The sequence below is a fragment of the Anser brachyrhynchus genome (genome assembly GCF_964034855.1).
Source record: "Anser brachyrhynchus genome assembly, chromosome: 1".
NCBI lineage: Eukaryota > Metazoa > Chordata > Aves > Anseriformes > Anatidae > Anser > Anser brachyrhynchus.
Genome location: NC_137694.1, coordinates 189,495,416 through 189,511,155, shown reverse-complemented (window position 1 = coordinate 189,511,155; position 15,740 = coordinate 189,495,416). Strand labels below are relative to the sequence as shown.

General features: G+C 47.1%; 1 protein-coding gene across 2 annotated transcripts in view; it reads right to left on the bottom strand.

Annotated features, from left to right (window-relative positions):
• The window catches only part of SLC7A1 (solute carrier family 7 member 1), a 40,136-nt gene that overhangs the window by 6,184 nt on the left and 18,212 nt on the right, over window positions 1–15,740 (bottom strand). For both annotated transcript variants that reach the window (XM_080560655.1, XM_080560656.1), the window contains exons 3-10: window positions 13,046–13,204; window positions 11,055–11,229; window positions 9,026–9,150; window positions 7,220–7,442; window positions 6,223–6,362; window positions 4,455–4,557; window positions 1,978–2,189; window positions 1,482–1,630 (exon numbers count right to left, since the gene is read on the bottom strand). In XM_080560655.1, the coding sequence (XP_080416781.1) occupies window positions 1,482–1,630; window positions 1,978–2,189; window positions 4,455–4,557; window positions 6,223–6,362; window positions 7,220–7,442; window positions 9,026–9,150; window positions 11,055–11,229; window positions 13,046–13,204 (1,286 nt within the window). The remainder of the gene's footprint in view (window positions 1–1,481; window positions 1,631–1,977; window positions 2,190–4,454; window positions 4,558–6,222; window positions 6,363–7,219; window positions 7,443–9,025; window positions 9,151–11,054; window positions 11,230–13,045; window positions 13,205–15,740) is intronic.

Below are 15,740 nucleotides of genomic sequence, written 5' to 3'. Positions count from 1 at the left end.
AGAAAAACTAAGGACAGCATCAAAGCAGGCACCTACTGAAGACCAGGAGAAGAAACTAAAGGTATGTTAGAGGATGGACCTGAAGAAATTCATCCAGCAAGTACCAAGGAAGTTAAGGAACACACATTAAACTACTCCAGAGCAAAAGGAAAATACAAAATATTGTAAGAGACCAGTGCAGCTATACCAACAGTGATCTGAAAAGCAGAAGAATAATACAATAAAGCCAAAATGCAAAATCAGAATATGAAAAACAGCACAATGTAGAGACAAAATCAGGAAGGACTAATTTTAAAAATAGAAAAGTCTGTGAATATGGTAAAACTGAGAGGAAAGTGAAAATAATTCTCTTCACTTTTAAGGAAAAGAAGATTTACAAATACAATTTTTAAAAAGTCTGAAATATTTTAAGCCTTTCCTGGTTTAAGCTTCAACAAAAAACACCCCACACATTCATGGGGGCCAGCCATTCCCTTCATTAAGGACGGGATGGACATACAAGTTAGAAAAAGGAAGAATATTTTCCTAAATTAGGCGCTGTCAAGTCAGTAGGAACAAATGACATTGCCCAGTGGGGGTAAGGTATGTATCCAGAGACTGCAGAAATGATCTCTGAACTATTAGGCGTCTCCGAGAGCTCTTGGTAGACAAATTACCTATTAAAAAGAAATATGGGAAAACAACTGGGGAACAAACCAGTCAGCCTTGGATTCCTGGGGAGATTTTGGAGAAAAATCACTAAGCACTCAGGTTGTAAATGTCTAAAAGACAACAGGGAGATAAGAAACAGCCATTACAGATTCAGCAGTGACAGGTCTAATTTTCTGTTTCGGACAGGGTAGTGCCTGAGGGCAAAAAAGGGAGTTGAAATATCCTGAGTGTCAGGAAAAGAGATCTCCTCAGAAGTAAGTTCGGAAAATGCAGCCCAGACAACAGCTCCTAACTTTTCTGCTCCTAGGCACTTTTTTTCCACTTGCGGGACCACAACCCAAAGATGAGCTGCAAACGCTAATTTGAGAAACCGCGGTTGGATTAAATTTATTGAAAAACTGTAACTTAAGAGCAGTCCAAATGAGAGTACTTTGGAAGACAGGATTAGAATTCAAACCTGCCTTTGTAGATTGAACAGCCTGTAATCAATACGAGGAAACGTGACCTGCAGGATTACACCAAAAAAAGACTGGTATTTTCTCAATACAAAAAGGATGGTGCGCTTGGGCAGGGCAAGGGAATGGCGAGAGTTGCTCTTACTTAATTCTGTTAACGAGAGAATGGTCATCCCTTAGTCTGCATGGCCAACAGCAGGACACTAAAATATCAGCTAAACGTGCACCATGGAAATTTAGACTAAGCTATTGGGAACAGCTTGCCAGCTGTCTGGGCAGCACAGCACTGAAAATGTGACAAGGAGAAGGGCTGGCGTCTTCTGCCAACCACCTCCCAGATGGCTCTTTTCTAGCTGCACCTCCCAGGGCACTCACCTTAAAGGAAAGCTTGGTCTTGCTTTCAGGCTGTTTCCATATAACGAAGCTGACAGCGAGAACCAGTATCGCAGCAATAATCCACACGGCCTTTATCAGAATGCTTGGCTCGAGGGCAGTCAAGATACAGCTGCCCACGATAAGGAAACCTGTGAACGGACACCAAAAGCTTACTGATGCTTTTTTTTTTAAAAAAAAAAAAGAAGGAAAAAAAAAATACAAGCAGGGCAAAGCAAAATCTGAAAGCACAGCAAACAAAACTGCAAAACAAGAAAACTAACGCCCTTCCCTTATACACCCCCACACACCCCATCTGTGTATTTCTCTTCAAGTCATCGATTTAACCTGCAGATCCTCAGTTACCTTAGCTGTTACAAGAGCTCATTGCAATTACAGGTAATTGCAAACAAGCAAGGAGATGAAATTTCCCTCCACGGTGAGCACAAGGACCTGCCAGCTGTCTCGCTGCCCCCGAGCAGCGCTGCCCGGTGCTTACCGATGATGAAGGTCGAGACGTTCACCACTGAGCCGGAGAATTTGGAAGGGTCTGAATTTGGGGGACACAGTATGGCTTTGAGGGAACATTTCTCCTCTTCCTCTGGCAGAAACCCAGCCTGCGACTCGCTGGTGCTCACAGACTCGTTGTTATCTGTCTCCTCTGTTGTTCGAGCCATCTGGTAAGCCAAATTAGGCTGCTCTGGCTGATACCTAGGAAAAGGGAAGCGAGACAAAGAACGTATGGGCTTGGCATAGGGTAACACACAGAAAACCATGACTGCACCCCACATCCCTATAGCCTCAGAACAGGCACACATAATGTCTACAGACTTGTGTTTCAGGGGAAAATCTGAGGATTTTTTCACTACGTGAGCAAATACTATCAGCTATCACCACCTAAAGCTTGGTTGTAACGTCCATGTTTTAAGCTGGAGAGCGATCTCTTCCATAAACCCTGTCACCCACATCACCAAAATATTACCAGGTGATAGCAGGAGGCCTGGAGAAGGACATGCCAGGAGAACAGTGAGATGGTCGTCAACAGGCCGTGGGTTTATCTGTGGCAGCTGGGCTCTCGTGATCTGGTGTGGAGGCAGTTGAACTAACAGCTCAGCACATATCACGCCCTGGCAGCTGCTGATCACACCACACAGTGACATTCCTGGTGTGCTGTCCCCCTCTGGTCCAGCCTCTTGTTACTTTGTCTACTGCTACACAGCAAAGAAATGTAGTTTTTTTATCGCACATGTGGACAACACCTCATTTAACAGGGCCCTGACGCACAACCACATGGATCCATACACAAAAAACACTCTTCCAGCCCCAGCTCTTTTTTTAAGGCTTCGCATGTGGCTCTCAGCTCCAAGCCTAGCTAAAGGAGAGGAGCATTTTGCCAGACCCCTTAAAATCACTTCTGTGGGGATACGTTGACAATGAGAGCTTTTGTGAAAGATGAGTTGTGAAACGCAGTGAAATCCTTGGGTCCAGCCGTAGCAGGGTATTAGTCACAGCACCTTACAGCTTTGGAAACAGTTGAGGTTTTTCTTCAATAGGCAGCCAAAGCAGCTGCCCTGGCTGCTAAAAGGCTGGCTGTCAGCTCTGCAGATCTATGATGGGGAAAATGCCACATGATAGGTACTGCAGCGTGCAAAAGCAAATTAGGAAGACATTTACAGCCATATGGAGAAGAGAGGGCTGGGAAACCAGAGGAAAGGTATGAAGGGCAAGGAAAATCCTCTAGCTCTGTGTGCTGGGGCAGGATGGACAGCACAGGCACAGAGCACCAGTATTCAAGTACAGTGTCGGCCCTTCATCAGAGCGTAGTTCAAAGCATTTGCTGTGAACGGGTAAAAAGCATCCACTGGATTTTAAATAACTCACTGAGCACAGAAGGGTATTTTTCAGCAACACAGTCTTCAAAATCCAGCCCTTCTGGGTAGAGTGCTGTTGCCTGTGAGGTGCCAAGCAATTAGGACACTCCATTTTCAGCTTATGCTCGGGAAGCTGTGCGAGTTCAGCCCTCATAAAAGACATGCGCTAAGGTACTGATCCTGCAAACCCACGCTCAACTTCACTACTGCTGCTAGACTGTTCCTACCGCCCTACTTGGGTGACTGAGCACAGGAACAAGCTGCCCAGAGAGGTGTGGGGTCTCCTCTCCTGGAGATATTCAAAAGCTGTCGGGACACAATCCTGGATAAAACGCTCTAGGGGACCCTGCTTGAGAAGGCAGGTTGGCCTACACGATCCCAGCCCCAACCATCTGTGATCCTGTGATTACTTCTGGGACAACCTGCAGCAGTTTGCTGCTGACAGGATGGTATCCTTGGTGACTTTCTGTAGGACGCAGAGCAAAGGCAAAAGTCGTGAGCAATACAGCCCCATCTGGCTTTAATGCTCAGGTGAGAGCTGAACTCCCACTCTCACACCTTCTCACAGAAATGATGGAAGGAGATGGAATCCCCACGTGTCTGACCATGAGCTGGCTCTGTTCTTCAAACTCCAAAAAGGAGCCAGATGTCCGAGAACCTTCAGCCCTGCTGCTCATGATAGCTCCTTCCTTCCCACTGCTCTCGTCATAGTAGGAGCATACTGACAGGGACCCCTTTCAACAACCTATTTCCTCTTGAATCCTCTTTGAAAAGCTTGAAACTCTATCCCCAGTAGGAACAAGAGTGATGAAGCAGGCGTCCAGGACCACCCATCTCTCACTACTACCCATGGGCACATCTCCTAGGACATGCACGGCCTGACAGCTGCAAAGGTGGCGTGGACCAGGGGCTAAGCAGGTCCTGAGGAACCCCTCGCACCTCCAACGAGTATAAGAGCCCACGACCTTAAAGAAACAAGTCTTTCGCACGCCTAGCTGGAGATGTTTGCAGTTTTACTGGGTCTGTGGAAATTATGAGGGCATCTGACTGCCGTGTGTGGATTTCTGTCCGTGTGGTGCAAGAGAGGCTCTTTCTACATCCCTACCTCAGCACCAGCACGCAGGCTGCCACCAAGGAGTAAGCCAGGAGGGTCCCGATAGACATGAGATCCACCAGATCTTTCAGGTCGAAGAGAAAAGCCATAACAGCTGTGGGGGGAGAGGAAGGTGAGAGGGAAGGAAAACATTAACACAGCAGAATATATACGCACATCCCCGGAGTGTTATCAACGACACGGCACAACTGTGACTGTTGCTCGGGACTTGGCAAGGGGAACGCAGGGAGCTTGTGTCATCGTGAGACGGGGAAAGGCAGGACTCACTGAGCACCGATGGCCTTGTCACTCCCTGACTCTCGCGGACAGTCACAGTACAATCTCACCAACTGGAAGCAAAGGAACCACTTATTACTGTAAATGTCACCCTGTTTTTCTCATACGGGGATGCTGAAGCTAGGACACCCTGTAATACACCTGTAAGAGAAGCGAGGCTGGGGTAACACTCATCTCTATCAGCAATGAGCAAGCATTTAAGCCACAGCCTTGTTGCCTGAGTCCCCTAGCACAGCCGCAGCACCTCTGAGACCACAGTTATCTCCTAGAAGTACTAAAAAAAACAAAAAAAAATAAAAAAACTACAGTCTGCCATCTCTTACAGATTACTTTGCTTGCACACTCTCACTAGGCAACTCTGCTGTACAGACCTTTGTATAAACGCCTTCAGAAGGAGAAGCAGGAAAATGCAGGACAGACCTGCAGTCAGAGATTTGGATAACACTTTGACACCACCGGTCACATGAGACCAAAGGGGTTTCAAAGCTGAGCCTGACCCGGTCTGTCTCTAATGCGCTGCCTCGAACTCAAAAGCCAAAGCAATGCTGAATCTCAGGTGGCAAGTGCTCCCCACGCCTGCAGCTTCGCTTGCATGCTATCGACCACACTGGGGTGACCAGGAGACACTGCAGACTAGGTTTTCTCACTTTATCTGGCTCTTTACGCCCTGGTCTGGACTCAAGGCTCCCTGAAGACAAAAATGTGAGGGAAGTAGCTGTGTGAAAAACTCCACGGGGACCAGGCTGCAGCTGCAGGAGGCTGAGATGTTTCACTGGAGCTTAGAGCCCATCGTGACAGTTTGGCAACAACTCCTCAGAGGTGGCACATTCTTCCACCAGAGGCTTATCCCCGATTTGGACGGCAGAAGGTAAAGGAGAAAGCAGCACTTCTACTCGCGAGGCACTGCAAGGAAGGGGGTGGCTGTGAGAAGAGGATAAGCCACACATCTTTGCTGTCTGGTTTAATTCCTGTGTTCCTGGGAGGCAGGCGAGGGAAGGGGAGGACAGGACCGCGACCAGCTGCGACTAACTGATTAACAAACGCCCGTGCCACGGGGTCCATCTGCTTGTCTCCGGCTGCTCTGGCATCTTCCACCGAGCAGCTACCTACGGACAGGGCAGGATGCAGGGGCCGCAGCCAAGCCAGGCCAACAGCCCCAGGGATGCTGGGGCACAGCTGGCTGCCACCGGCGGGGGGTTAATTATTTCTGAAGCCGGCAGAGCACCCAGGGAGCGGATGAAGGCAGCTCTTGGCATGAGACAGGATGCCTGCAACGAGCTCTGAGCAAGAGGTACAGATGCACAGCGAGCTATTCACGTTCACCCTGCCCTTGTGCTTCCAGGCCTCGGAAAGCCAGGGCATGCTCTGGGAAGTCACGCTGTGCGGTATATCCGATTAGCAGTGAGCGTCAGGCAGGCTTATCTGCCCCCAGGATGAGCTTATGTCTCTGCTCCTCTCATTCATGCAAGTCTTAGGATCTTACCTGCAATGGCTCCTGATGTCACCGTTGCAATTATTGGAGTTTTCCTCTTCTCGTTGACTTTGGCCAAAAATTTAAAGAGAAGCCCGTCTTCTGCCATAGCATAAATTATTCGAGGCATTGGAAACATGGAGCCGAGGAGACTAAGAGCAGAGAAAGGGGAAATAATCTACTTACAACACCTCCTGCTGAGCACAGGAACACAAAAGAAATCAAGTTTATGGCAGTAGAAACACGGAACAGGTGGCTTTCATTCACTTCAGCTTCTCTTTCAAGAGCTCCCTCTGAACAGCCCTGTTGCAGATAGCTGGCAACGGAGGCACAGCTCTGCGATTTTGGATAACTCAACTCAGCCTTGGGGCACAGAAACAGCCTGGCTTTCGGGTGTCAAAACACCTGTAACTTCCTTCAGCCTCTATGAGTCGCTCACCTAATTGCATGTGTCTCAGCTGAGCTGAAACAACAGGTCTCCGGGGAGAATAAAGACCAAGACAGGCTCTGCCTCCAGCCTGCCCTGCCTCGCAGCCAGATGGCTGTCCTGCAGGCAACCCGCAGCCAGCCAGCCCTGGCTACTGTAAGCCCCACACGCTCCGGAGATGCTCCCTGCTACCCGACATGAGTCTGCTCTCCACCCAGCAGGCCAGGATACCTTGCAGGCAAACTGCACAGGCACTGTGGAGCTGTTTCCGTCACTCACTGATCCCAGGTTCGTATTACAGACACACACCGATTGGGTTTGCTGCCAAGATGGGTGTTTCTGAAGTGACACCGGTCATGTGCGTCGCTGAAGTTTATCGCAGGTTGAAATCCTGGGCTTTTTCAAGCCAATAGCTCTGAATTTCATCCCTGATCCCAGCTCCTCTGCTAATAAAGACCCAGGGGAAGGTGATGAAGGGAAACAAGCTGGGCCACTACACAGCCCTGACACGCACCGTTTTGTAAAGAAGCTGGAGATAAGTGTTTGCTTTGAAAGAAGCACCAAGGAAGAGCAGCGTCTCACCTTGTAGAAAGTGCACACAAGGAACCAACCGCTACTGCATAATTGGCTCCATCCCAACCCACATATTTAAAGGCGTTGGGCAAAGGGCTGTTGGTATCCAGCTGGTAGTAAGGCATCATGAGCGTCAGGGCAGCTGACACACCAAAATAAGCCACGAAGCAGATGAGCAGAGACGCCACGATGCCGATGGGAATGGCCTTCTGAGGGTTTTTTACCTCCTCACCTAGAAGAAAGAAATTGGAGCATCAGCTCAAAGACGAGCAAGAACTTTATCCCAGTCTAACACTTAATGGCTGGAGATTTCAAAGGCTCTGTGGGCAGCAAGGCTGCTGTGTGGAGCTGCACACTCTCAATGGCCTAAGGAGCCCTTCACATACCTCAGACTGGCTGTTTTCCCCCACTTCTGCTGCTCCTGTCATTCCTTCAGACAAACATTTGTGGATGACGTGTAAACCCAGACATAGAAACAATCAGGATTAAAGGCAGTGCCTTCCCCAAAAAGGGTTATTTTTATCTCCAACTGCTCCTGCTATCCCACTGATAGTGCAGCCCAAAACAACTCAAACTCACAAGTGACGAGACAAAAAATATCACGCAGTTGTGGGGCAAGTATTTAGGTCAGAATTTCCATCAGCATCTCCACCAAAGCAACTGCACTGTGACCAGACCACTCTACAGGCCCAGTTCCCGGGAAGGTCAGGCTTTTCATTTCACATGAAAATCACAGGGCTCTTTGAAAATCCCTTTCAAAAAAGGTCTCCCTCTGTTTTTTATAGACTTTTTTGGACAACTAAGTTGGGGCAAATGTGTAAAAAAAAAAAAACCCTCCAAATGCAGACAGTGATTAATTAAGAAACAGCTTTGAGGCTTCCTTGTTCTCCAGAGCTGCTTCTGTCTCAAAGCAAAAGCTTCTGAGGCTTGGCATTTCAGGAGGATGAACCAATAAGCAGACTCATACCTATAAGTCAAAGACAGATGAATGTGTTTCTCCTCCAAGGAGAGGCCCTAGGGCTAACTGAAGTAATGGAGCCAGCATTTCTCAAACTCCTTGGAACATGAGGCAGTACTGTTTTATCTGTCTTTGTGATGATCTCCTCCCTCTGTTCCAGCTTTGAAGCAACTCATTTCTTGCCAAATGTGAAATTAAGGGTAATCCTTCCTTTCTCCAGGGGAATTAGATTCTTCTAAGCCAGGAGAAATGTGACAACGCTGATGGTTACTCTCTCAGAAGGAGATCTCTGAACCTTTGGAGATAAAAACTCCCCTTCATTTTGAGGCACTGCTTTAGGTGGAATACTCTTCCTTGGAGGCTCCCTCTTCCTCTGGCTCTTTAAATACTCCAAGCCAGTGGAGCTTGGAGTATTTAATAACCTGATTAAAGCATCATCTAGAGTTAGAGGTTCAAACTCCACCAGTCACACAAGAACCTGGGTTTTACCTCATGCCTGTTGGTAAAACTGGATGTGTTTTCTACTGAGTCTGATCTGGTTATTATCAGCAGTGGACAACCATGGGATTGAGCCGTGGAGGCAAAGAAGGAGGGAAAAAGCTCTTTTTATAGGTTATATGATCTAGCCACCTGCCACAACAGCCAGAAGGCAACATTCGTGCACCCAGGGACTTGGACGTACTCAGCAGTTTGAGTATTAGGAGCAGCTGAGTCAAAAATGTATTTCAGGCTGAGGTTCACAGGGAAAATGCATGCAGTGTCACGGATTACTCATCATCTGTGCTGTAAAACATTCCTGAAAGCCAATCAGCCAGCAACCAGGTTCACATCTGGAATGGAAACATAGTCCCTCTTACCTGTAGTAGCAATACAGTCAAATCCAACGAAAGCATAAAAGCACGTGGCTGCCCCTGAGAGGACTCCTTTCAATCCATAGGGCATAAACCCTCCAACACCATAGAGCTTTTCTCCCTGGGTATGACTGAAAAACATGACACGGGGTTAGAAGGCATTCTGCCCCGATGGCAGCAACAAGACTAGTCATACAGCTCATACCGACGTCCACAGCTGGAGTTCAAAGGAACACGCTCTCCTTTTCACATGCCAGCACACAAATGCTGAGGAAAATGCTCTGCCCTACCCACTGCTGAGCTTTGGACTGGCCTGCAGCAGCCTGGGGAATGCAGGGAATAAAAATGGTTCATGGTTTATTCTCTCCACCTGTATTTATGTTGGGATAAAAATGTCCTGGCTAAGACAGGGAGAAGATAACATGAATACTAAAATTTCTCTCCTGATAATATTGTATGTGTGTAGATACACAGGTTCATTTCAACAAGCTTTTGAAAAAGCACAACATGTAATTCTGAAAACTGAAGACAGGGAAAAATGTAAACCATCCACTGTTCACCTAAGATGAACTCGGACAAGGCATGAGGAGACATCAGAGCAACGCGGGTTGCCATGACAGTCTAAAACCTACCCAATGCTCCACCTTCAACATCAAAACTCCCCTCACCAACCTTGTATCCAAATCCTGCGTGTGAGGTGAGGTGCAGGCACCTCTGACAAAGCAAATAATTTGCTGAGCCTGAGCCAAAGCTCATTATAACAGACAGCTAACGACTCCAGTGCACTCTGGATCAAAGCCTGAGATACACCTGCCTGTGTACATGTACAGAAGATCCTTCAGTTAAAGTAACTTAGGACACTCAATTTTGAGGAAGAAGCCTTCTAAAGATGAATTAATTCAATTAAAGCAAATCCCAAACCTGCACGTCTTATCAGGTAGAAGCATCTGAACTCTCTTGTAGGAGTTCCACTGAGAGCTGAAAACTCACCTTTTATTTGCAGAAATAGCACAGCCTAAATGTGGATTACTCTGGAAATAATGATAAAGAGAAGCAAACCCCAGACAGACTTTACAAAAATAGCAAGAGCTACCGGTGAAAGAGCTACAGTTACACTTTGAAGCTATTGCACTAATTGCTACTTGCATGGGAATAGCAGGAAGGAGGGAGGGGGGACCTTTCCTACAGAAGCAATTTGTTCACAGGGAAGAAGATCACAGCAGGTTGAATTTTTCCAGAGAAGCTCAATAAGTGGCTTGTATACAAGCCAAACTAGACCCATGCAACATTTATAAATCTCTCCGGCGTGTGCCAGCCTGTGTTCCCTTGCAGGCCAGCATGAAGGGTTTAGATAGTGAGCCAGGACTGAGCTGATGGACGTGGGGACATTTGAAAGCCAGGGAGCAGTCATTCTGTGTCACACAGTCTCAAGTCAAAAAAAAAATAACAGCCTTGTATCACTGGCTACCTTTGCAAGCTCCTTATTTTTGGTCTTTTGTGGGAACAGAGGATTTTGGCCAAGCAGCAAAATGTCATTAAAAATGGATTTGTGATATGCTTGCTGCAGTGCGTTAAAATAATCTGCAACTTGCCTTCCACTTTCTCAGGCATCTGGGACAAGGTCTCCCAAAGGCACAATGGTTCTTCAAGGAAGCTGCCCAAGTGTCCAGAGAAACCACAGAGCTACACTTGGTCATGGCTTAAAACAGGCACCAGAGCCAGCCTGCTGTAACCTTGAGCTTGAGGTTATCTGAAAAGCTCTTTTCTCTCAACTTTGGCTTCCAGTCATGACACTGGAAATGGTCACTTTTGCACAGGGCCCATGCTGACCCAGCCTAACTCCCACCAGTTTCACCCCAGTAGAGTAGCCCACATTCAGCGAACACCCACCAAAACCGTCTCTGCCCCCGAAGTGTTTGGTGAAGGAGGAAGCTATCCCATTCACTGATCCTCTGAATTGCTCCACAAACCCTCCTCTAAACCTGATGGTGAAAATGCATCGATTTTATGTCTGAGAGAAAAAGGTACAACCTACTTGTCCCCAAAAATGCCGTGGCTGGTGTTGTAAATGTCCTCTTCAGTCAGCTGCCAGTTTTTTAGCGATCCTTTCACAAAGCCAGAGACCATGACGAAGCCAAGGACGAGGATGTTGATGCAGGTGAACACTTTGTTCACCAGGGCAGATTCCTTCACACCAAAAATTAAAAGCCCTGCAAAAAGAGCAAACGGGCAGTCAGGTATTTCACCACCAGCAGCGTGCGCAGGGGCATTGGGAAGGAGACACAGAACAGCTCGCTTACTGAAAACATCAGCGCTGTATCAACGCTGAGCTCGTCCCAGCTTAAAATTTCTTGTTTCTCCACGAAGCCAAGCAGCTCAGGTAGGCCAGGATTAAGTCACTGGGAAGGACAGGGCCTCCGGCCCACACATTACCCCTGTCTGAAGTAACACACCTTCCCACACAGCGTGCCCGTTTGGGACATGCTCCAGGGAAAAGTGCTTTACTTTACCTCCTGGCGCTGTGCTGTGCCACCCAAAGCCAGCCACAAACTCCAGGCAGGGACCGGGAGAAAGCCAGGTGGGTTTCCATGAAGGAACACTGTTTTAGAGGTCTTGGCCAAAGGCAGGTGTTATCAACAACATTCACCTTTTCTTGTGAGCAGGGGAAATTACGATGCCATCCTCACAAGGACTGAAGCCAGGAGGTCAGCTGTTTCTAGCTTAAGGCACAGAACAAGGTGGCATCTTGAGATTCCTGCTCCCGTTGAAATCAGTGGGAGCTTTGCCTACGAGTTCAGCGAGAGCAGGTTTTCAACCTCTTGCCCATTAGGAGAAAAGCATATTTGCAGGCTTTGGCAACCAGTGCTTTGCTGAGGCATAACTCAGCTTCCCTGAGCGACAAGCTCTGGTAAATCACATTTGCTCTTCAGGTACCTGATTTTCAAGAACCCAAACCTTGAACTCACATATAATAAGAAGGCTGAGAGAGAAAGAAAACAACTTCACGTGGGCTTGAAGGACAGAAGAAGCACTAAATGGTGTCCTTACTGCTACCCCAAGGCACTTCGAGGACAGGGGAAGAGTCCTGTGCACTCATGTTTCCTTATTTAAGATAGGACAAAAGCTGAGACAGCCACATAAGAGATCCAAATTCTAACTCAGATGCCAAAGCATCACTGGCTTATGAAGCCTGTCCCCTGCTGCAAGATGCCCATCCAATGCAGAGTTTGAAATGTTGGGATAACCCTGTTGGGGCAACACTGCATTTCTGCATGCTGGAAACCACAGAGGGGGTACCTGAGTAATTTATTTTTTTTCCATTTGCATAATTTGGGAGTGTTTCACAAGATCCAGTTGGAGTAGTTGGCAAAAGTTCAGAAGGTTTTTAATTTCACAAATTTTCAAGACTTTTCCAAATCCTGATCAAACCCTTGGCACGTTTTTAGGAAAAAAGGAGAAGGACCTGACTGCTTTTCATAGGTTTATTTCTCTGGGGTCTTACATTCAGTGCTGCAAACTGAAGTCCGTATATATTTCCATGCTTTGACACCTAATATAAAAAAATAGTACATGAGGTTGCTACTGAGTCCCATATTTTTGCCTCTCACTTTTCTTGGCCCCAGGCACTGAAAATTGGCAGATTATCAAAGCGGGAATAAAAGTAGTAGAGTAACAGAATGAAATCCTTGTATAACAGGATTTGTGGGGGGAAGGATTAGACTCCCATACCTGATTGAGGATAACAAGTCATCTTTTCTTTCCTTCCTTATATAAAATTTGATTGAAGGCTTTAAAAGTGGCTCGAAAATATCAACAACGCTCCCCTCTAATTAAAAAGCTTGTAAACAGGATATGCCCAGCGCTAACTCCACTGCAGCTATATAGGTCAATCCAACCCTTGTGGCAAGAAAGAGCCTTCAGTAAGTTGTCCAAAATAAATGAGGACTTTGTGCCTATTCCAAAAGCAAACAACGAAATTACAGAAGAGGGAGGTCCAAGACTCCCAAACCCCTCCGAGGTTTTTACCTGTTAAGATGATGATTATCACCACAGCGAAGATGTCTGGGTATTTGGCTAGCACTCCCGGAGCATCCATCGTCATGTATTTCCTACAGAATTCCTCAATGTGCTGGCCGATGATTTCATCGAACGTCGCGCTCCAGGCTCTGGCCACGCTGGAGGTCCCTGTCAGAGGGCAGAAAGGACGTGGGTCACCTTCTGCAGCTGCCAAACACCCCAAACACAAGGCACTTCGCGCAGCTTTTGGCCACGGGCAGGTCTCAAAGAGCACCACGGTGCCCGAAGGCAGCCGTGTGTTCAGAGCTCAGGTGCTAGCAGCATTTCCTCTGCAGACCCAGTCCATTGCTGCACGAAGTGCGAGCACAGGGAGGTGCGGGACCTGCCTCCTCCCAGACCTGGGGAGTGGCCGTCTGGGACAGGCTGAAGGTCCCCATCCGGCGTTTGCCCTCTGGAGCACTCCAAACCTCAGCCTCTATTCACGCTTAGCACCTGCTTTGACGGCAGCGAAGGCCATCTGCTGTCTCAGACTCGTGCTCTGACAAGGTAAAATTCCTTAACGGAGTGCTTTGGCTTCCTAGGAAACCTCAGCTTTGCCTTAAGTTGCCTAGAATGACCTTTTCCTCCAGCCCCCAGCAGCCTGAGCTGTATGCTATATATAACAGCACCTAATTGCATGACATTATTAATCCTGTACATAATTGCCTAGTCACAAAACTAAAAGAGGTTGGCTTGCTTTTGGTTTGCAGAGCAATTCCTTAGAGGGCTCTGGGCCCACTTATACCTAGAGCAGTTTTTCCCGACACAGGCACCTACGGGGAGGTTTTCAGGTCCCAACTCCAGCTCTTGTGACTGTGTCAAACAACACCAGTGCCTGCCACAGCTCAGTCCTCTTCAGCAGTGCTTGGCAGCACCTGTAGCGACGCTGGGAACGTTCCCTGTGACGATGTGGCTTGTCAACAGCGTGATAATAAGCTACAGATCAGACCTGTCTGGATACTGTGCTGCCCACTGAGATGCAGAGGTACGTAGAGCGAATGCGTTTAAAGAGATGGGACATCAGTGCCATCCACTTCATCCCAAAAAACTCTGAAAGTTGCTAGGCACTACATCACAAATTTTCTGCTTTACCTCGAGGCAATTCAAGGGAAAAGGCTATCTCTTTACTGCTGGTTTCTTTTTTTTTCTTTTTTTTGGTCTTGGCTGTAGTATTTCACGTTCTAGGACAGGAACAACCAGCTCCTGCACGCTTTATATTGGACGCCAGCTGCTTGGAAGCCAGTTCCGTATCACTATCAGCTTATCCTGAACTCTCTGTAACCAACAGGCTTGAGGAGTGGGGGTAATCTGACATTCTTCCAGCGCTGCAGGCACCTGGATAATATCTTTATTGTTGCTGAAGAGCTTGGTGCAAAGGCATTAGGCCTGTACCCAGGAGAGTTGTACCCGTGGCCACCACGATCCTGGGACCCCAAGATTTCACTTTTTCCCCACAATACTTTCTGAACACGTCTGAAAGCCTCAGTGACAACATCAGGTTGGTTGAGTCCCTTACAAATTTAAGCTCCCGCCACCTTGGCTGGCTTTGGTGGCACTGCTTAGGATTTTCTGCTGCGCAACGGAAAAAAAAATTGGCTTTCTGCCCCCTCTCAGGCCCCAGCTCTGAACTGCAGAGTGTGCCTGCCAACACAGCTTTCTCTCCCACGCCCCTGATGCTGATGGGAGTTGTCCTTGCTCACAAGATGGGCAATTAGCACAGGGGAAAATGTTGCATAAGATAAAGAGAGACCTAGTACAGCTCGCATCCTCCTCAGGATGATTTTTAACAGCCGCCCTTCTTCCCAAATTGTGAGGAAGCCAGTTGCAAACATTTATTTTTGTTACAGAGCTGAATTAAAAGCAACCAAGTTGTGTTAGAACTCCTTCACGGACAACACCTACATAGTTTTTAATGAATTTTCTACCCTCTGGTAACACGATAAGCAGCCAACTCAAAACTAAAGGCTGAGGCCATGGTTCAAAAGCCATTTGGAGAGGACAAAAAAAAATATCTCTCAGCTCAGATTGGGAGCGTATCGCTAAGTATACAATCTTTTCATGGTGAAATTGCAGAATCAGGTTTTGGGACCATGCCAAGGCTTTTCCATGGCTATGTAAGTCATTTTTGTGGTCCAGTATCATGGTAGGAAGGCCACCATGTAGATAACAAGACAAGGAGCACGAAGAAGACTGAGTCATTACCCTTTTGGATGAGATGATAAATAACCAAGAAATCTGTTCCATTTTTCTACATGTAGCCTAAACAGAGTCCATTTGAGAAGTCTGGAGGAAATCAAATGCTTACTTTTTTTTTAAAACTATTTTTTATCTCCTCACTGGAATGAGCCTGATTCACAAAAGAACCACAGGATTCAGATTTCCTAAGGAGATGAGGTTAATTAACTCTGGTTTTTCAACCTCTCATTTGTTATTAAAAAAATAAATAAATAAAAGAGAGAGGAAGAGGAGGAAAAGGTTTCAGGGAGCACACAGACCAGAGCCAGCACAAGCAGCTGTTACATCACTTTATCACTCTTGATACGATCTTACACTTCCCGGCTCCATGGGAACTGATCTCCAAGGTAACGGTTGCACATCCCATAAAATGCAGGGTTTTTTTTTTTTTTAAAAAAAAAACTTCCTTTAATCATTTAGCATAACGCTG